Raw genomic sequence first — 21,593 nt, 5'->3', positions numbered from 1 at the left:
GTTCCCATGGCCATTCCCACATAGTCACGTCACTTCCCTTGGGCACTCAGCAACTGTCTCACAATTACGGCCATTTTCAGCATTATGTGATTGTGACTTATGTTTTGCCAGAAAGTGGCCCATAGAGAAAGATTAATTATCATGGCATTCGCTGAATTGCAACACTTGCTTAAGCAGGACACTTTAACCACCAGAAAAGGTCACAAAATCGAGTCAATCACATAAGGACCCACTTTACAACTGTCGCGACTTACCACCTTAATTGCCAGACTCAGTCATGGTTATAAAACGAGGGCTACTTGTGCGGCTGAGGCAGAAAACCTTTGTATTTGAAGTTATAATTTCCCAGATATGCTCAGCTTCTATTTGTGGCATCAAGAAGTCTTCTAGGGTTCCTACATCTTAAGCTGCATTTATCTCCAGGTCTAATGAACTTCACTCACCTAAAAATGTATTTGTTTTCTTCTGGCAGGAAAAAGAAATCAACGAGGCTCTAGATTTATCCCTGTGACAATGTGCAAGAATATTTAACTATTCCTATCAGATTCACATATAGTAGAGTCCCCAAAATTTTTTGCAGTTAAGTTGTGAAAATGTGATGAACTGTGGGGTCAGGAGAGAAAAACTGGAAGCTATTGGGTAATTCCTTTCAATATATTTAGAACAAAATGAATATTTAGCATTATATCCTCTCAAGGAAAAGACTTTTTTTTAATCCCACTAAAGGCCCAGATCCCTATTTATCCTGCACACTTCCACTTGCCTTTGTGATTTTCTAAAATCAAGGATCTCTGCCATACAAATGGACTATCCAGAAAGCTTATCAATGTTTCCAAATCTTTTCTTAAACCAGGTTTGTGGACTGAGGTATGCAGAACCATTAAGCCACGCACATCCGAAGTGGAATGTAAGGATATCAAAACAGCTGCCAAATACTACAAATATTCCTCTGTACCATTATTGTAACTTCTGATCTTTAGGCCAGCAGGTAAAAAGTGACTTTAAAAGGAGGTGAACATTAGGAATAGCAGCAGGACCAAGTTTTGCAAGGCGATACTAAAGAAGAGGACATTTTTCACTAGAACTGTTACCCTGCACTGGATTTTTCCAGTGAAATTCTCACCTGTGTTAATGATGAGTAGGATGAGGGAGTACAAAAAGCACATATGCATTCAGACTTGTAAGTTGTACACGCACCAGGAAATGTAGGCAAGAAAAAATGATCTTGTGTGAATGGCAGTAAGAGATTATAACCAAGCGCTGGAGAAAGAGACCGATTCATCCAACCCTAAACATAACACAATGGCTAGAAAGGATTTCTCATTTCTTTAAGGTTTATATGATAAAAAGTTTTGTTTTAATCACATATACATTACAAGGAGTCCCCCGAGGAAAGGTAAACAACACTAGAGAGATTATAAAAGTAGTTTTTAAAAGATTTGGATTAAAAACAGCAACTAGGGACAGTAAAATGAACACGGAGAGCCAAACTCTGCATGAGAGTGCGGAAGAGAAGGAACAATTCCAATCTCCATTGTGCTTCTCCCAATTCACCCAAGACCTGCCAGACAGAATTTGGTACTGATCATGAGGCTGTACCACCCTGATGACCACTGGCCTCTAGCATGGACATGGTTGATATCACTACATTGCTTTAGGTTTAATGACTTTTGAATTCAACCCAAAAGCCAATTCACACAACGGCTGAGTTTACGGCAAAGCAGACTTTCAGCATATCATGGAATGTTTGCTCATTTTCACCAAGTGTGTACGGAGACACTGACAAAACACCTAGAAAAATCATACTGCTGGCTGTTGCCTGATATTCTGGAACATGTAACCGCTCTTGGTCTCTACTGATAAAACCAACAACTGCGTTCATAACCATTTCCTCTGGCAGTTAATTAAGGTATATCTATTGATCTCTCTCTCTCTCTCTCTTTTTTTACAAACTGACCATTTAGAGAACTTTTGTTAAAAGAAGACCTTCTTCAAACATTCCATATTTTTGTTCAGGTATGACCTATGATACATTTGAAATAATTACTCTTACATAAATATATTTTATGAAATAAGGCACTTATAGAAGTCAACTTATTCTACATAATAAAACATTGTTAGTTTTAAAAATCAATTAAAATGAATCATGTTAAAAGGTGCAATACGGAAAGAAAAAGGCACACTCTCCCTCCCCACTTCAAAACTCTGTTTAAAAAAAAGGACATATAAAGGAAATCAAGCAGAGGAGGCCCCAGAGTTTCTGTAGCATGAGCAGCCTGGTAAAAGGACACAGCACCCTTCTGCCCAACTGTGTGATCCAAGAGGCCTATTTTAAGCCTCTCTCTGCCCGATTGCCTGCGTGACAAAGCTTTGCGACTTCTTGAGATTTTGAAGGGTCCTTCCTCATAATGTGGTCAACTATGGTGGAGAAGGAAAGAAGTCAATCTTCAAAGGCTGTAGGAAACGTTTTGGACCCAGCATTGTAGAAAAAGGTTTTGGATCCGGTGGTACAATTTAGAACTTAAAATATATATATATATATTTTTAAAGAAAGCAATTTGAAAACTAGTCTACTCAGAAGATGCGATGCAAAAGGAAAAAAAAAAAAGGAAAGTAAATAGTGGGTAGAAATCAAGCAGTAGCACTATTGTTCTAGTGGAATTTCTTCTCCACCCTATTCTTCTATTGAACCAAGCAGCTGTTCCTGCTGTTTAGATGCTTTAAGAAAAGCTCAAGTATTCCAACTAACTCAAGAGAATGAAATCTGTACAGCATCTTCAATTAAGTTCAATTATCTAACGTCTTCAATTAAGTTCGATTAATTATTCTAAAATCAGAATAGCGAGACTAAAGCCATCTTTTGGAGATGGATCAAATCTACTTTGATGCTTCACACCAAGCATGAATGTCTCAAAGACGATTTCATTCGTTTTAGTTCAGGAAGATGAACTGGAGCAGTAGGAGAGGCAGTCACCATCCAGCACCTAAGGATTCCATGACCTGGCTCAGAGGTCTCCAACCTTGGCCACTTTAAGACTTGCGGACTTCAACTCCCAGAATTCCCCCGCCAGCCATTCTGGAAATTGAAGTCCATAAGTCTTAAAGTGGCCAAGGTTGGAGACCCCTGGCCTGGCTGATAACTGTGGCCCATTTGGCTAGGTGAGGGGTTAAGACTCGTTTTCTGTTTTTTTTTCAGGGCAATTCTATTGAACTGATGTTCAATGTAACAACTTAATTCTTCTCCAGCAGGGGGTCTCACCTCTTAAAAGTGCAAAAAAGCAGTAAGAGGGATTTAAACTGAGAGGAGTCAATTTTTTAACTAACTAGCATCTGAACTCAACCCTAACTTCAGAATGTGTGGATATGTTGGAGTACAACTCCTGTGTTTTCGGGTGTCAGTCAACACAAGACAAGCAATTTAAAAGCTGTAAGCGAGAGGCATCAGGTTGTGAAAAGCTGACAAGATAAATCGCTCTCTCTGTACAGGACACGCACCTCTCAAGGAACATTGAAAGAATTAGCACCACTTTCAAACTTTTAGAAGTCAACCTTAGGTCAAACCTGTTTAAATGTTATGTTAAGAATGCCCATTATCCTTATGCAGCACATTGATTATAAATTGATACAGTCAATCTGGGAAAAAAATCATTTACGGGGATAGCTAGGAAAAAGAGTTATACTAACTACAGAGGCTCTCTATAATTTCATTGGCACAGCCATATAATTTTCTTGGCACCGGGTCTGGGTAACCATTCTCATTCTGAATGCACACTTGAAAGCCTTTTTATGTTTCTCTGGCTTCTGTTAGGAAGTATTTCTCAACCTTGGGAACTTTAAGATGTGTGGACTTCAATTCCCAGAATTCCCCATGCTGGCTGGGGAATTCTGGGAGTTGAAGTCCACACATTTTAAAGTTCCCAAGGTTGAGAAACACTGTGTTAGGAGGAAGCCATTCACAGGGATTTAGTACGTACAGTCACACAAAGTTAAAGGTTTTGCCGTGTATGAAACACCAGACAAATTAAAAAGCAGGCTAAGTTCTGTCATTTCATTCTAAGCTGGCCGCTGCTCTTAGTACTTGAATATTAATTCTGGGTTACTAATGAGCCTTAGGGTCATTCTTGAAATCGATAGTGTGTTTTGAAAGGTTTTATAATTCATGAGCAAACTACCCATCAGCCTATCTTTTACGCACTCAAATCGGATGCTCAAAGCTGTTCAGTGCCACAAAGGAAACCACCAAACTGAAGGAATTTCTTCAGAATACTTTAGGCTTTCTGCCTACTGTACTTGTGAAAATTGGGTCCTTCCTTTGGCTAAAGAAAAGCTCTGTTATATAGCTAGGGGACCAGAAGTTTGAAACTAAAACAGGGACATGGAGTAAAGGTCTGTAAGGATAAAAGCAAGAAAACAACACTCTTTGGGGTATAGAAGCTGTTACAAGGCATATCCTAGTGAGAAAAAGACAACAGGGCATATGGCAAGGCAAAAGATTTTCAAACCAATAAATAGGTAGGCAAGTTCCCTATTCAAACCATCACTCTGATTAGAGTGATAGCATCATTCCAGTAAGTGGGATGCCTGGATAAAGTTAGGGGCCTGCCCTTTGACATTCTGTATATTAGTTCTTGGCTAAGAAAATCCCCCAAAAAGCTATTTGAAAAAAAAAAAGTTTGCTAGAAAGAAGTATGTATATTTAATGCTGGTAGGGCAGAACCTCAATTTGTCAGTAAACCACTTTTGTAACTGAAGTTGAGGCTCTATAGATGTGATGGTGAACCTATGGCGTGCGTGCCACAGGTGGCACGCAGCACCCTTTCTGTGAGCACACAAGCTGTTGCCTCAGTTCAGCTCTGCCGCGAATGTGCGTGTGCCTCCCGCTGGCCAGCTGGACACCGGGTCTCTGCTGCACATGGGCGGGGTGTATGCGAGGGGCCGCGTTCACATGTGGGGGGGGCACATGCAGGGGTGTGCGCATGCACAGGGGGGCACATGCAGGGGCACCGCGCCCGCATTGCATTTTGGGGGTTTGGCCACGGGCGCACGCTCTGGGCACTTGGTCCAGAAAAGGTTAGCCATCACTGCTCTATAGGTTCCAACAATGCTGAAATGACTCCGTGGTAATTATTGAAGGATTAAAGCAAAATAATAAGGAAGACTAGGCATATGTTTCATATGGCCAAGTTGGCCCATGAAAACTCCCATGTGGTGTCTAAAGAAGGTAATTGGCTTAATTTCATCACATCTCATTATGCTTTTAGCATAATGTGGTTTTTTTTAAAAAAAATAAGCACTTACAGCTAAGTTGATTCATGAAGGACCTTCTACGGAACTGAGAATCTGCAAATCTTTTGATCGCAAAGCAAGACCACATCCAGTGCTTAAAGCTCTTGTCTTCAAGGCACACGGAGGGAAATTCTTCCTAATTTTGCATACACTAAATCCCACCTTCATTATAAAAACTTAAGTGGTACTATCGGTCAAGCAGACAGGATCCCTGTTCCCTGGCTCATTCTATGGTTTAACAGGCTTGGGGGGGGGGGAAGATAAAATTGTTTAGAAGATCCTGTTGTGTACACGGTACAGTTTTTAAAACTCCAACCTAAATTAATACATTCCAAATTTAGCATAAAGAAACTATTGTTAGGGCTGGTGGGAGTAGAAATTTAAAATTATACCCTATCTGAGGGACAAAGAAGGTGAATCACCAGCTTACTACAGTGTTTCCAGTGCCTCACGTAACTGTTGCAAAGGAAATTAGTATTACTTGCAAGTTGGTTGCCTGTCATCTTAAGCAACACTTCCTGGTTGCACCAGGAGCTGCAAATTTAGTCCTAAACCAAAGAAAATCTTTAACAATATACATATATTTCATAGTAACCTGAGAATCTGGAAATCTAGGGTTCATTTTCCTTCTTTCTTGGAAGGATGTACAAGTCCCATCAACTGGGAGGGAAATCAGTTATTTGGAAGCCTGGAAGATCAATCTTTGGTTATTGGATGAAAAGAGGAAAGCAAAAATAAAAAAGTTTGGCATTCTGGGAAGCAACGGCCATTTTCTCTCCATCTTATCCGCCTCCGTCCCCATTTTGGGGACGTGCAGGGGCTTAATCAGACCACTCGTCTTCATCAAACTCCGAGGAATCATCTTCTGAATCGCTGTATTCTACCGCAATGCGGCGCGAGAGGATGGTTGCCACATCATTGCCCACAACGTCTCGCTTCTCTTGTTCACGTTCTTCTTCAACTTTACGGAGCTGGAATCCTGGCAAGGAAAGAAAGAAAGAAGTTGCAGGTGCCCCCTTCCATATGTACTCTCCCTCTCTCTTTCTGCACTACCTTGCCTCCCCAAGAAAAGGGAAATAGCAGCAACTAAGATGATTAGGAAAAAAGCCCAACATAAAAGGTAACGTTCATGGTTTATAGAGTTCTTCAGCAAGTTACATTGCTTTGAAAAATGCAAAAATATAGTGAGGAAGATACCAAACGTGAAGATTATACTGTATAAGACATTGGGGCAAAGTGAACTACATGAAGATAATTTTAATAATGAGATGCAGGAAGAAACTAAAAAGCATGTAACAAATGCAGAATTCGGATCATAATAAAGCATATAAAGCAACAATGAGTATTCTCTCTTCAAAACACAGGAGTCAGGCAATTTTTTAAACTTTCGATTAGATCCAATCAAAAGGATGCAGCTAATGTTGCTGTTTAAACTTGCTGGATGGAATAGAAAAGTTAAGCTGTCACTGGTGGTTAGGAATCGAAATCCACAATGGCAGTAAATGCCATTGTATGAGGTTAAATGATTTCCAATTCATTTTGCTAAGTTCAGAATTCCAGCAACTGCAGAATGACTCCTAATTGGGGTATGTTTATGGTAGGGTGCTTGGCCTTTTAAGGTAGTTCACATTCAGACATCCAAAATGAGAAGAAGCTTACCTTGACGAATAGCAGAAAGCAAGTCACTCCTAGCTTCACTAACAGCAGGCAATGAGGATTTTGGCTTGGAAGGCACCAAATCGGGTTGTTGAATAGAAGCCTCTGGAATACCCATGCCACCAAAAGATGAAGGAGGTGGGCCAGGAGGAGGAGGGGGAGGGGGAGGGGGTGGCACCCCACTTGTGGGCTGTGGTAGGAGGGGAGATGGCACAACGGCATATTCTGCTGCTGGAGGTGGAGGGGGTGGAGGGGCAGCAAAATCAGGGTGAGGTGGGAAGGAGGGTGGAGATGGTGGAGGAGGAATGCCAGCAGCTTGAAAGCCGACAAGTGGAGGGGGTGGAGGAACTCCATCCATCGGTGGTGGAGGTGGTGGAGCAGGAGGTGGAGCAAAGCCAGGTCTGGTTCCCGGGAGTGAGCTAGTAGGAGGATCTGGTGGAGGATGGCTGGGGCTGACAAGGATGGATTTCTTCAGCCCTCCAGAAACACTCTGGCTAGGTGGATAGCTGTGGAGTGGAGAGTGGGAAGAACGGAAAGCAAAAAAAGGTCTCGTGAGTTTTTCAGATAGGATCAAATAGTGAAAAAGTGCATCTTGACCGTAGAACAAAGCAATCGGTTTCTCCCATTTTCTGATATCCCGCACAAGAACTGACTTAAATTCTGTAATTTAGATTCAATGTTCCCTCTGGAATCCTAGGCTTTTGGAAAGATTCCAATGGATGTGAAAAGAATCTGAACATAACCCATACTCAAATAACCTTGACATGCAAATTTTTTTTTTTTTTTTTTTTAAAAAGCAAGGTCAACAAATGCACGTCCCTTGTAATCCCACCTTTATAGAATTCCAGCTTTCTGCAATGCTAAACAAATTATAGGCTGAATCCCCAGCATAGCATCTGATTAATAATGGGCTCGCTGACTCATTTTTTGGCCCCTGTGAAGCTCCCTGCCCTACCTAATTTTATATTAATGTTCGAATGAGAAGAATCTTGAAAAATCTAAAAAAAAAAGACACATTTGGTGCTTCATTTGTCCTTAAAATTAAGAGCTAGCATTGCAACAAGCAAAGCACCAAGTATTTTCAATCTGTTTCTAGGCCCGATATCCTTAGCAAATAACATTGGGGGCAGGGGTGGGGGGGGGGATAACAGTCCAATGCTTTACTTGCTTTCTGATAAAAGCCTATTTTGCAATCGATGCTAGGCATTATGACATGCTCTTCATATTTAAAATGATCTCCATATTCCAAATGTGCCCATATTTCAAAAGGCACAAGAGTATCCAGATACACCCACTTTTGTTTCAATAAAATTCTTAACCCCGCGTATTTATTTCATATCTTTTACAAGTAAGAAATTGGTTTCCTTTTTAATTAAAGCCCTTCCCAATATGGAATTAACTAATTCCCCATTCTTCTTTCATTTGTAATTATGGTAAGATATACCATCACCAACGCTATAAATAATTGAATGTTTTTACGAAGGAAAAAATGATGTATAAAACAATCGTAACAAGAGTTGCAATGGAAACAAAAACACAGAAGGGCTGTTTTTAGCATAGTGTTTAAGTACTGCTTGCAAAATATCCTCTGGCAAGTTACAACTATTGACCTCACTAATGGACAGGCTCTTTAAGGTCTTCTCTGAGTTGTTTTGATGGTTAGTGAGCCTTCAGCAATACATACTTACCTAAATTCTGCTGGTGGCGGCGGAAGACTATCATCTGACAATGGAGGAGGTGACGGTGAAACGGATTCTGGCTGTGGAGGAGGTGGATAGTAGGTAGCATCAACACTCTCATTGGAGCCAATGCTACCATTCTGATACACCATGTTAGGAGGGTACCTAAAACCGCAAAAGTACAGTTGTGAGCCAAGGGCCTTCCCCTCCAAGAGTTCAAAGGAGTTTCAAATGTAGAATGCTCATCACATATGCAAAACATATAAACGGTAGTAACTTGGCTAGACTTTTACATCTATACAGGTAGTCCTCAACTTGCAAGTTCACTTAGTGACCATTCAAAGCTACAATTGCACTGAAAAAAGTGACCTATGACCATTTTTCACACTGAGGACCATTGCTTTCCCCTGGCCTTGTGATCAAAATTTGAATGCCTGGCAACTGGTTCACATTTACAACGGTTGGAATGTCCTGGAATCTTTTTGGCTTTTGTGATCGCTTTTTGCCACCTTCTGAAAAGCAAAGTCAATGGGGAAGTCAGGTTCACCTAAACACCATGTTACCAACTTAGCAACTGCAATTTCACTTAACCACTATGACAAGAAAGGTCATAAAATGGGGCAAAACTCACTTAACAAATGTCTTAGCAACATAAATTTTGGGCTCGATTGCGGTCGTAAGTCGAGGACTACCTATACGGCAGCATCTTACCATTAACTAGAATTTCAATTACAGGGACAGAGATCAGTTTACCCATATTTAGACCCAGGCCTCTGAAATCAATATAATTTATCTCCTTCACAAAATTATACTATTCTTTAAAAAGAAAAATGATGGATCACACCAGCAATCTTCTCCTATTCAGGAATGATTTTTCATACGTTCCTCTCACATACGGCACTTACACCAAGTGGGAAGTGTAAAAAAAAAAACTACGAAAGGATAAACGGTCATTTAGGCCTCCTTCAAATGAGACCAGTTCAGATGACAATCTCATACACACTTATTAGGAAAACAGTACCAAAATAGGGCCAGCGGTATATCACTCTGATTCAGATTAACATTCATACAGTTTCACCAATTTGCTATGCATTCCCAAGCCAGCTGATCCTGGCTGCAAGTGATGGATGTAAAACTGATATGCAGAATTATCCAAATTTCAGCCGTTTGCCAAAACAATTAAAAAGGCTTTCAAGATTCCTAATTGACATTTCCAGTTCATTACAGGAGTAAATATGTGTGGAAAATAAACACAAGTGGCCATGCAGAGAGGACCTTGGAAAAGTAACTGGGCAGCTCTCTTCCAACAACCTCAGAATGCACACACGAAAAAGTTCATGGCCTACCTCTGCTCAGCCATTCATTTATTCCAACACTGTCAAAGGCTTCTCTTTTGCAACACAAATGATGTGCCACTCTAGAAACAATTTTAGACCTGTGGTTTCCCCCACCTTTTTCTAAAGGAAGAAGAGCTGAAGGTGTATGTGTGTGTATGTATGACCTTGATAAAAAGGGTTTTTTAAGCTATAATGAAAGACAGAAATGGAATTCCTCTGGCTGCAGGCTTTTATTATAAGCTTACCCTACTGGACAGGATGGGAACATTTCACTGCAGTAACCCCCTTAAATGCAGTGAAATTTGTTTTTGAAATGGATAGTTTTCTTTAACCTGTAGTTTCAATTAATAAGGATATAGACCCTAAAGAAGACAATGTCTACTTTCTCCTAAATGGCAGAAGATCATAAGAATTATCTGACAGGCTTATTTCTTTGGGTAAAAAACCTATCCCGTATTATCCAAGATATCTCTATAGCAAAATGACTAAACCCAAGTAAAAGTAGGCAATTTTTATTTGTAATAGATGAAGTTACCCCCAAATCAAGCTGATGGGCAGAACTTTCTTCTTTTAAATGCCACAGTATCTTATGAAAGGGAGAGGTAGTTTGCAGAACATGTTCCAGTTCTTCTCTAAAACCAGTAGTGGGAACAACAATCTCCAAATCAGTTTCACAACAGCAATTTATATTGGTTCTAATCAACAGTAAACAAATTGTTGAAGGAAAATCAAGGTGGTGTAGTTAAGTTTGTATTACTATGCAAATATCAAGTTTGTTTTGCTTAATTTGCTCCCTATAGCAATAGCACTTAGACTTATATACCGCTTCATAGTGCTTTACAGCCCCCTCTAAGCAGTTTACAGAGTCAGCATATTGCCCCCAACAATCTGGGTCCTCATTTTACCGACTTCAGAAGCAGGGAAGGCTGAGTCAGCCTTGAGGTGGTCAGGATCGAACTACAGTCAGTCGGCAGAATTAGCCTGCAATCCTGCATTCCAACCACTAGGCCACCACGACTATGCAATAAATAAAAGGTTCTGTGAACTCGAAATGAAAGAGCATGGAGATTATTTCACAGATCTCAAACCCCTGTATTTCTGCATTAAATGTAATAACAGTAAAGTCACTTTCAAGTCAAGCACTTGGTGACTTACATTTGAGACTCATGCTATTTTCTTAGTATGAACCCAAACTAGTTTGATAAGAAATCAAGATTTTTAAAAAAATCTTTTTTAAGATATAGCCTTAAAGAAATGTGCTAGGATTCAAAATTCTACTTCAGCTATTCACTTTGAGCTAGAGCATGCTCAGTCAAACAAACTACAGATGTTAATATCCCTTCCTAGGAAGGCTACACTTCAGGAAACAGAAACCTTTAGCCTTGTTGGCCACAGGACCAACTCCATGGTTACTATTACAGTTTATCTCTTACCCTCCCGGTCCATGTTTTTCCCTTGTATCGACAAACTCTTGACCCATTTTCATTTTTTCCCATTCTTCTTTTCGGCTTTTTATCTTCCGAGGATTGACATTTCCTCTGTTAGGATTATCCTTCTTTTCTTTCTGTAAAACAAATAAATAGGAAGCAATTGTAGATGCCGTTAGTCCTTTAAGCTCGTCATCAGCAAAGAAAGGTTATCTCAATAAAAATGTACATAATACGGAACATGTTCTCACATTAGATCTAGCTACACTTATATGTTTTATTTATTGAATTTGTATGCTGCCCATCTCCCTGATAAGGTGACTCTGGGCGGCTTACACCTATCCAATAGCACAAGTATTTAGTAGCTCTTAGGCATCAGTGTTTTATCTGAGGTCTATGTTTTGTAAATAGGCATCCACAGATGAGTGAAAATGATGTGCATCTTTACAAAAGAGACCAGTAAGATATTCTTCAAAAATCCAATCACAGGATCACATCTTGCCTGCTATAAGCAGTTACTCAAATGTAACGACACAAATAAATAAGAGCTGGGTTTTGTTTTTGTTTTGCTATAAGCATGCAACTGCTACGTAATAATCCCTGATGTCAACACTGCTAAATCAAACCTTAATTTAATGGTTCAGAATTTCTACAAATTAATTGCAGAAGGCTGGCAGGCACTAAGTAAGGTAAAATTTTGGGTAAGAAAGCCTAAAAGGAAGCTACTAAAGGGATCATGGGGATGGAAAAAACTTTTTAGAAACTGCAAATTTCCCATCCTCAAATAAAAATGCAGTTAAGAACATAGGAAAATGCCATCTAGATAAAGCTTTTTTACGAGTACAATTTCCCAACTGATTCATTTCAATTGAAAATATTCCAAAAATGAAGATTTCTTTTTGCAACATCTTTACCCAGAAATACATAGCAGGTAATGTAATCCACATTAGGAAATCCTAACTTTGCTCAGTTGCAGGTTAAAAACCCAACCCCACTCAACCAGCTGTGTGATTGGTTGTCCATATCCACCATTACCAAAGGTTGCCTGTAGTCAGGCAATGGAAATCATCTACATTTTCTTCTCTTTGCTTAAAGATAAAACCAAACAAATGAACATAACCAAAACAGTGCCGCACATCTCACCCTATGCTTCCGTCTCTCTTTCATAATATCCTTGGTATCCTGCAGCATTTTCTCCTTCCAAAGATCAAAGAAATACGATGGATCTGTGTAGAATTTAAGTGCTTCTTTGCCATCATCCCTAGGGGAGAAGTTATCCATACAGAATGAGATGGTTACGTGTGTTTACCCGACAACCAAATATGAAACATATAATAAGGGAAAAAATACCACCGTGTCTTAACAATAAGTTTCTCCTTTAAGGTAAACCAAAAAAGGTGCAAATTTTTAGCCCATTCTGTACCAGACTTCAACATGTGCAAAAGGCAGCTTTTTGAGACAGCATGGACATATATATACTTCTCTGGCAATGTGTAGGGGAGTGGGGGGGGGAGAGAGGTCATCTCAAAAAAGACAGCTGCCTCCAGCTACCTGTAATTACTTTTTTCCTATTCAAAAAGGTATTAATGGATATGTTTACAGTTAAGGAAGTATTTATATTCCTAACCTTCAAGTCATTCTGAGTCATAATATTCTCAATTATATGTTACTTTTACAAGAGGACATATATTTATGTTTTCCTGCTTTTCATTATATAATCATAAACCCAAATATGCCACATAAAATGATATGCCAGAATCAAACCGTAAGCAGAGAAGCTGGTTTCACCACATTTTACCCTAGAATTTTATCAGTATCAGGTTTGAGAGTCCAACAATTAAATTTCCCAGAGAATTAGTTTGCGAGTTGTTCCAGCAATCTTACCATCAAATCTATGCACTAATTGCAAAAAGTTAAATAGGAAAGCAGCATTAAATTACATGCCCAGAAGAACATACAGAAGCATTGTATGTTAGACTGGCCACAGAGGAAGTTTATACAATACTATTAAAGTAAAATAAACATATATATGGACAAACAGGCCATTTTGTCTTCGTTAATTTACAAGACTGATTTTGGGTTCTCCAGCAAACCAATGTTAAAGAAGGCAGTTCTTTATATCAAATACAGACACCAGTCAAATAATATGCAAATTATTTACATCATGCACAAAAGACTATTTTTCTTCGCCTTAACCAATTAAACTGCATTTCCACAATTAAGTAACTTCAAATTTTAAGATTTTAGTCTCATCAACCAGTATCCAAAAGCCGAAAATATTTAAACCAAATTTAAACTTAAAACAGAAAGCTCTCTTTCGAGAGCCATTTGATGCCATTCCACATTTTTTAGAGGAGTTTAAAGCAAGAACATGGTATTTTCTCCTGGATATGTTACCTGTATGAGGACAGAATGTTAAGAGGTGGTGGTTTATTGCAAGTGCTGTACGTTTCAAGGACAGGCAGAGGGGCAGATTCTCTCTCAAAGAGCTTTTGGTCCTGAGCTGTGGAACTCTTGAAGGCTTTCCTGGTGTTAATACCTTGTAAGGACACTATGAAGAAAAAGAAACGGGAAAGAAAATAGTCATTTGAAACACAAGTGGTTGTTTTTGGTTTTTTTTACAAAATATAAACTTTTTGCCACATCTCCAAGGAAGCTTTCATAAATAAACACACTTTTCTGATGCCGTTTCCAAAAGAGAGTTGTCCAAAAGCCAGTAGAAAGGAATACTTATCAAAGGACCCAAACTGCCATGGAACTAATTATCGTGTTCAAAGTAAAATACTACATAGAGATCGTGAAGAACTCTCTTTTCTTGTGGCAGATTATGAGGCAATTCCCAGAGTGCGGCCAAATTTTGTCTAGCAGTTTTGAGAATGTGGCAACAAATATTATCAAATGTGGCTGGGTTCTTTGAATTTTTTTTTTTTTAAATCAATAGTCTCAGGAAATTCCTTGCCGCCTCCTGGATCTTCTCTATTGTAATTATGAATTTGATGGATTTTATGTTTATATGCTTGTCTCTGACTAAAAACAGAACAAAGCATGGAAAACCAGTCCTCTCTAAACAGAGATTGAAAAAAATATAATGGAAAATGAACAGTTGGCAATTTTACAAAAATATATGTGATTATTTAACCAATCAAAATGTAAAATATTTCAAACAGCTTTAAGTGAAAAAAAAACTAACTATCCAGAGGCTGCTGGAAAGATAGCTTCATATATTTCATTTATTAGACTCTAATAAAATTCAGGTTAATATGGTACTTTCCCTTCCTATTCTTACCAGCAATCCAATGGATGCAACAGATTGGGGTGTCCAAACTTGGCAACTTTCAGACTTGTGGACTTCAACTCCCAGAATTCAAATTTCAACACCCCTGCAATAGATTATCTGAACTTGCAAAAAGTGATTATACTTTGCATGTTTGTTTCTTAGCCTCTTCTAAACTTGTGTTCCCTTTCCTTCTCAAAAATGTTGGCAGTTAACCTGCACAGTCAACACAAGCAGCTGAATTCTACGGTTTAATCAGAAGAAAGGGCTGGAACGAAATATGTTCATGGTTGTTCTTTCCTCTATATCAGTGTTTCTTAACCGTATCAAGGACATGTGGACTTCAACTCCCAGAATTCCTCAGGCAGCATGGGGAATTCTGGGAATTGAAGTCCACATGTCTTCAAACTGATAAACACTGCTCTATACAGAGCGGTAAGCAAAAAGACATTTATGCTTCTCATTATTACGAAGTGATTTCTCCCTTGTTAACAAAATAAGGCAGGGTACCCACTTTTCTACAAGATTCTCTTGGACAAGCATGATGGATCAGCTGAGACTGTTGGGTGATTCAAAGTAATTTTCCAAAGTCTCAAGGGAAAAAAAGGCTTTTGCTGCAGTTCTGAATCATAGTGTTCTAAAAATATAATGTTTTATATACCTTCTTCCTCCTTGGGATCCAACTGAGTAACTTTCACCTGAAGGCGATCAACTCTCTCAACTAAAGAGGTGACTCGAAAGGTAAATGTGGTTGCTTGTGTAAACAGCTCTCCGAATATGTCCTCTGCAAATTTACCTGAAAAAGAAAAAAAAGAGGCATGTAGATTGAAATGCTGGAAAAAAAATTTCCCAGAAAAAAAGCAACAGTAAAATCACTTTCACACGATTGCCAAAAAACAAACAAAAAACCCAAACTACTCTAAATGTATAGCCAGGTAGTCACAAGTTGACCTCAATAAAATGAGTCTTTAATTTAAGCATACTAATTAAGCTTAACTTATGCACAGGATGCAATTATACAAAAGCAGTATATTTTCCTTCAAAACTAGAACAATAGTTAAAAAAAAAAAGGTTCCATAGAAACATTGAACATACATATGGTACTTCCATAAGTTAAACTTATTTATGGTCTAAAACTAATTAAAGCATAAAACACAATACTTAAAAGCGCAAGAAAAGCAAATCCGAAACAAATAGTAATGAGGTACCAATTGCCTTCAGCGAGCTATAGCTACTGCTATAAATTGACAAGAACATCTTTCAAAATAAAAGGAAGGAACTGATACAGAATTGATAAAAGACTTATTAAATAGTAAGTAGGTAATCAGGAGTCAAACTGCAGCATCACAGCCAAGAGCTACTTAGAGTCAAAAAATAAGATTCTCACAATCTTAATAATCAGATTTACTGGTAGGATAAAGCAAGTTAAAGGTGAAGGTAAAGGTTCCCCTTGCTAGTCGTTTCCGGCTCTAAGGGGCGGTGTTCATCTCCGTTTCAAAGCCAGAGCCAGCGCTGTCCGAAGATGTCTCCGTGGTCATGTGGCCACCATGACTAAACGCCAAAGGCACATGGAACGCTGTTACCTTCCCACCAAAGGTGGTCCCTATTTTTCTACTTGCATTTATTACGCGCTTTCGAACTGATAGGTTGGCAGAAGCTGGGACAAGGAACAGGAGCTCACCCCGTTACATGGCACTAGGGATTCAAACCGCTGAACTGCCGACCTTTCTGATTGACAAGCTCAATGTCTTAGCCACTGAGCCACCGCGTCACTGAGTCTAAAAGTTAGATTACAGCAATCTTGGCAAGTGAGTATGTCTGCCATTTATTAAAGTGGGAATTTCCTGAACCTCCTCCCAACTGCCTGTTCTTGCAGTGTGGAAGTGCCTTCCTGTTTTCCTGATAAAGAGGAAATGCACAGCTATTCAATACTTGTAATACTTTGAAACCCACCTTTCTCTTTCCTAAGAAGGCTATTACTCATTGTGTGGGTCTTTTTAGCTTCTAATATGGTCTGCGGGATAAAGAAAATAAGAGCTCTATTCCACTGTCTTCTGGAAGCTCTAAAAGACTGACTTCATTACATGATACCCAGAGGAGGTCCCATCTCTCTGCTTTCCTTCACACTGGGCACAAAGTCATTTATTACTTGCAGGTGGCAGCACCAGAAAACAAAGCAAGGTACTTTCAAGGTTGAAAATAATGTTCCCAATGTTGTATGGGAGATTTAATGTTCCTACTAAATCAGACAAAAGGTCTGGAAAAGAAACTTCATGGGGAGCAGATATTAAAAACATTTTAAATAAATAATTAAAAGCAAATTAAAGTCTACAGGCAAACGTATGGAACACCTGAAGTTTCCTGTGGACTCCTGAGAAGCCTCAGCAGTGTGTCAACAATTTTGAAATGCCAAGAAAACGAAGAAAATAATTTAGTATTTATTCAATTATATTGATGAATTCCTTGTTTTCACAAAGACAATAGATTACATCCTAAGTGTGAGGCACTAGGAAACGGAATGGGAGAACTCACCACGGCCAACTTGCCATGGCCAACTGCAGGACAATTTAACAATCCAATTTAATAATTAAAATAAATAAAAAAATATTTTAATTTTTGTCATTCACATTTCATTCTGTCCCTCCTTATGCATTCTTTCTTTAAGGATTCTATTCCACCATGTCTTTGATATTAGAATAAGTCTTGTCCCGTGGCGAGTTGGCCGTGGCAAGTTGGCTGCAGCAACCCACTACGAAACTAGGAGAAGCAACAATGATTAGCAAAGACTGGAAGATATGGAGATTTATAATGAAAAGCATTAGTGTGAATTCTTTTAGACATATTTTCTTTACCCATCTCACCTTAACTACTTCACCATACAAAAAAGGCAGCAAATTCTTTTAGGGTATGCATTTATGTGTTATGCTTATATATACTGTGTATATCACTGTGAGATTTCGAGTGTGAGCCTATCTGGAAAGAATACCCAAATGTAGGCTGCAATATAAAGTACTCCGAGTCACACAATACTTAAAAGGGTTTTCTTTCACACTTCATGGTGCCAAATTTGCACTTTATTCTTTGTACAAACATAATTCTCCCTTGATGCTACCACCTTTGATTAAATTCAACACACGCTATTTTATTTGACTCAGTTTGTATTTCTATTGAGTCTTTTACACCCCGGGGAATTAGCAGATCTCTGATGATCCACAGGTGAAATAATTGTCAACTTTTTCAATAAACCTTTTTATCTTGAAAAGTATTGCTTTTTTATCATACTATCCCCTAAACTCTGTAACTGCACAAGTGTCACATATGAAAAGAAGTGGTTCCACAATCCATAAAGTTCACACCATGTACTATGTGTGGAGCAGGGAGAGAGAAAAACAAGCTCAGATTAAAAAGTGCTACATGTATATAATTTTTTCTGAGTTAACTGCAGCAAGGATATATGCACCATTTCCTAAAGAATCCAGAAAGAGTAAGACTTAAAAGGCTTTCTCTTTATTCAATCATACCCAGGTTTTAATAATAAAAATATCATAATCAAAAACAGAATCAGATCTGCCTCATTCCCTCCCTCCCACCATTTCCTTAGAAATGCACGACGTTTTCAGGAAAAGGCTCCCTTCCACAATTTTCATTCGACAATAATATCCAGATTGTTCTGCTGATTATTTCAACCTTTTCAAACCTCAAGAACAGCATTTTATGTACATGTCAAACTGTCTTGTGCACACATTTGCTTTGCAGGCAGAAATACTGTGGTTCCTTCCAAAAAGGGTGGGGAACAAAGAAGAAAAGACAACAGCAGCGGAAGAAGTTCCTTCTTGACTCACCTTAGTCATTATTTGGGATTGCACGGTAGAACAGATGTGGTAAACCCATTTTCTTTTTCAAGCTGAACTACTAGTGTCAGCAGGGACGTGTGTATTGAGTGATCTGTAATGGTTTTGCAAGGATTTCTGACCCTCAGTTGTTTAATAGTAAAACAAAAGACTTTCCACCAACACAATTCCTATCCTCAATAAATAAAACCTGGAACATCCAGAAGTAGATTATATGTTTAAAAAAATTGTTTCATCTGGTTAATCTTAAATTTACAAACAGGTTTTTATTTATATTTTGGTTTTCTGTGCAATCTGACACTTGGTTTCCCACTCTAGCTTGTTGGGAACAAATCGAGCTCCCGATAAACAGTTAAGCAAGGGACTTCCACAGTTTGGTTGTTCCTGCTGACAGAAGAGGTGCAACAGGAGTGACTAAACAAGTACCAGCTTACTTGCATGCTTACAGAAAGTCAGAATAACACAGAGAAGGGTAGATAGATCCCGGCATTTGAATTATACTCTTAAATGGTTAAGATTGTGTGCTGCACCTCCTTTGATTCACCTTTTCCTGAACTCTGGGAGACAGCAAGCAACCTAGCACCAGGGATAGTTAAGTTAATAGGCAAGTGGAATCTGGGGGAAAAAAAAAACAAGTTTATCACCCACTTCTAAATAATTGAACATCATCTGTATCTGAAGCTCTTGCACTAAGGTTAATGAACCTCAGAAGCAATTCATTAAGATCTGGAGGACAGCAATCAGTGATAAGAATGTTAACATTTAACTGCCAGGTCACTTTCGACATGCAATTTACAAAGTCCACGAAAAGCTGAAGTGACATGGGAAGAATGTGCAGATGGACACTGTGAGCAAAACATTAAAAAAAATAAGATGGACAGGCCTTAGTTGCACTCAACTTAGTTGAGTCCTACGGGAGAAAGGCGGTATAGAAATATAATAAATAAATAAGACTCCATTGACCCCGAGCCTCCACTTGCGCTATGTAGCTATCTTCCCCAGCCAAGGCAGAACTTGGTCATCTTAACTATGGGAAGGTGTGAATGTTGTACAAGTGTGAATGTGTTTGAATTCCTTTTTTACAAACTCCAATATCAATATTTTATTGTTGTTGAATCTTGGTGTCTTGTGATATTCGCTGCATGAGATTAGACCCATGGTGGCGAACCTATGGCATGCATGCCCAAAGTGGCACACGGAGCCATGTCGCCTGGCACACGTGGCATCGCCCGTTCCTCTTCCGGGTTTCTGGCGTGCATGCACACGCAATGATCAGCTGGCCTTTGTGCGTACAGCAGTGCATGAAACCAGAAGAGCTGGTCTGTGAGCCGGGAATGGGGCTTCCTCAAACTTTGGAATTGGGAGTGTCCAGAAAGGAGGAGGACCAATGGGAATTCTCCCTTCTGCAGCGTCATCAGTCTCCGGGCAGAGTCTCCCTTGACTTCACCCACTGGCAGAGAGAGTTCCGCGCATAGAAAAAGCCCAAGTTGGCTATTCAGACCAAGATCCCCCCTCCCACTTTCTCCGCTTCTCTCTCTCCGCAGAACTGTCTCTCCTCTTTCAGGTGAAGTCCCAAAGGACTCTGCCCGGAGACTGATGATGCTCAAGCAGGGATAATTCTCATTGGTGCTGCCCCTTGTTCTGGCCCCTCCCAGCTGATCGGCACGAGCGCATGTGCGGCAGTAACCAGACGACTTGCTGGCCGGTGTGCATGTGTGCACTGGAAACTGGAAGTACCTTATCTGGCACACGCATGCCCCCTGGGCAGCTCCTCTTCCTGGTCATGGCCCTGACGAGTGCATGCATGCATGCGAAGCATACACACGTGAAGTGCTCCCTTTTTGGCATTTGGCGCCTCGTGCACGCTCGCTCTCTTTTTGGCACTCAATGCCAAAAAGGTTTGCCATCATTGGATTAGATTATATTTCTCAAGAGTGGCCCTGCTTCATTACATCAGTAAAATGCAAGGCATTGATTTGATTGCATGATGGTTGTATGATAAATGGTACCCTTTGTACAACTGGTCCTATGAAATTTATAAATTTGATTCTATGATTTTCCAAATCCTGATTATTAGATTTTTCTTTCTGCTGCTTCGACAAAGATAGCATATAAATAAATAGCAGATGAACAGCACAGACATTTCATTTCATTCAACAGGAAATTCAAATGCATGTTCACAGGTGTGAAGTCTTAGTCTTCAAATATGTGCATTTACATATCCTTGCATGCATATAGGGAAAGCCACCATAACAGAAGTCTGTGAGTAAGATATGACTTGCAGGAATAAAGGCTTTGAGTTGTGCTTCTAGACTGTATAAAGCAATCTTTCCCCATCTATCCATCTTCTGATATCTGGACTTCAACTAAATTCCCATGTTAGGGATTTTGTTATATTACTATAAGAGTATTTTGTTATATAGCAGCCTGTCCAAAAAGCTATAATATTGCAATCAGGTTGTATACAGGCAGTCCTCAACTTATGACAATTGAGCTCAGAATTTTGATTGTTAAGTCGTTATAGTCCTCCTGTTGAATCATCACATAGGCAGACTTGATCTTATAATTATTTTTCTGATGGTTGTTATGCGAGTCACCCCGGTCATTAAGTGAATCACGTGGTTAAGCAAATCACAACTCTAGCATTTTTGCTAGAAAATGACAAAAAAATGTTGCAAAGCTAAGGAGTGCGGGTATCCTGCTAGGAGCCGCAGGTGCTGGGTAAGGATGCTATACTGAGAACAAGATTCTTGGGATCTCATACTCCATTGCCAAGATCCTCAGGAGAAAATCAGTGGAAGCAACTTATGAGAGCAAGTTGTGACCTTCCCTGCTGGCTTCCCCATTGACTGTGCTTGTGGGAAGATGGCAGGGAAAGTCACAAATGGCCATCGTGTGGGATGCTGCAACAGTCATAAGCATGAGCTGGTTGCCAAGCACCCAAATCATGATCATGTGACTGTAGGGATGGCGACGATGGTTGGAATTTTGAGGAGTAGTCATAAATACCACTTGTTCAATGCTAAGGAGAGTGCTAAGGAACCATCAGTTCCAGATAGTTCTCAGATTATGAATGCTCGTTC

General features: G+C 39.4%; 1 protein-coding gene across 1 annotated transcript in view; it reads right to left on the bottom strand.

Moving 5' to 3' along the window:
- Positions 1-1,969: 1,969 nt before the first annotated feature.
- The window catches only part of WASF2 (WASP family member 2), a 35,893-nt gene continuing 16,269 nt past the window's right edge, over positions 1,970-21,593 (bottom strand). Inside the window, exons 3-10 of the mRNA XM_070949345.1 lie at positions 15,321-15,455; positions 13,783-13,936; positions 12,529-12,646; positions 11,392-11,522; positions 8,631-8,786; positions 6,946-7,448; positions 5,882-6,265; positions 1,970-2,520 (exon numbers count right to left, since the gene is read on the bottom strand). Of these exons, the coding sequence (XP_070805446.1) occupies positions 6,108-6,265; positions 6,946-7,448; positions 8,631-8,786; positions 11,392-11,522; positions 12,529-12,646; positions 13,783-13,936; positions 15,321-15,455 (1,355 nt within the window). The 3' untranslated portion in view covers positions 1,970-2,520; positions 5,882-6,107. The remainder of the gene's footprint in view (positions 2,521-5,881; positions 6,266-6,945; positions 7,449-8,630; positions 8,787-11,391; positions 11,523-12,528; positions 12,647-13,782; positions 13,937-15,320; positions 15,456-21,593) is intronic.

This window comes from Pituophis catenifer, unplaced genomic scaffold (assembly GCF_029215685.1).
Source record: "Pituophis catenifer annectens isolate HBS135680 unplaced genomic scaffold, rPitCat1.0.hap2 SCAF_9, whole genome shotgun sequence".
NCBI classification, from domain to species: domain Eukaryota; kingdom Metazoa; phylum Chordata; class Lepidosauria; order Squamata; family Colubridae; genus Pituophis; species Pituophis catenifer.
This window is presented reverse-complemented; position numbering and strand designations above follow the sequence as displayed.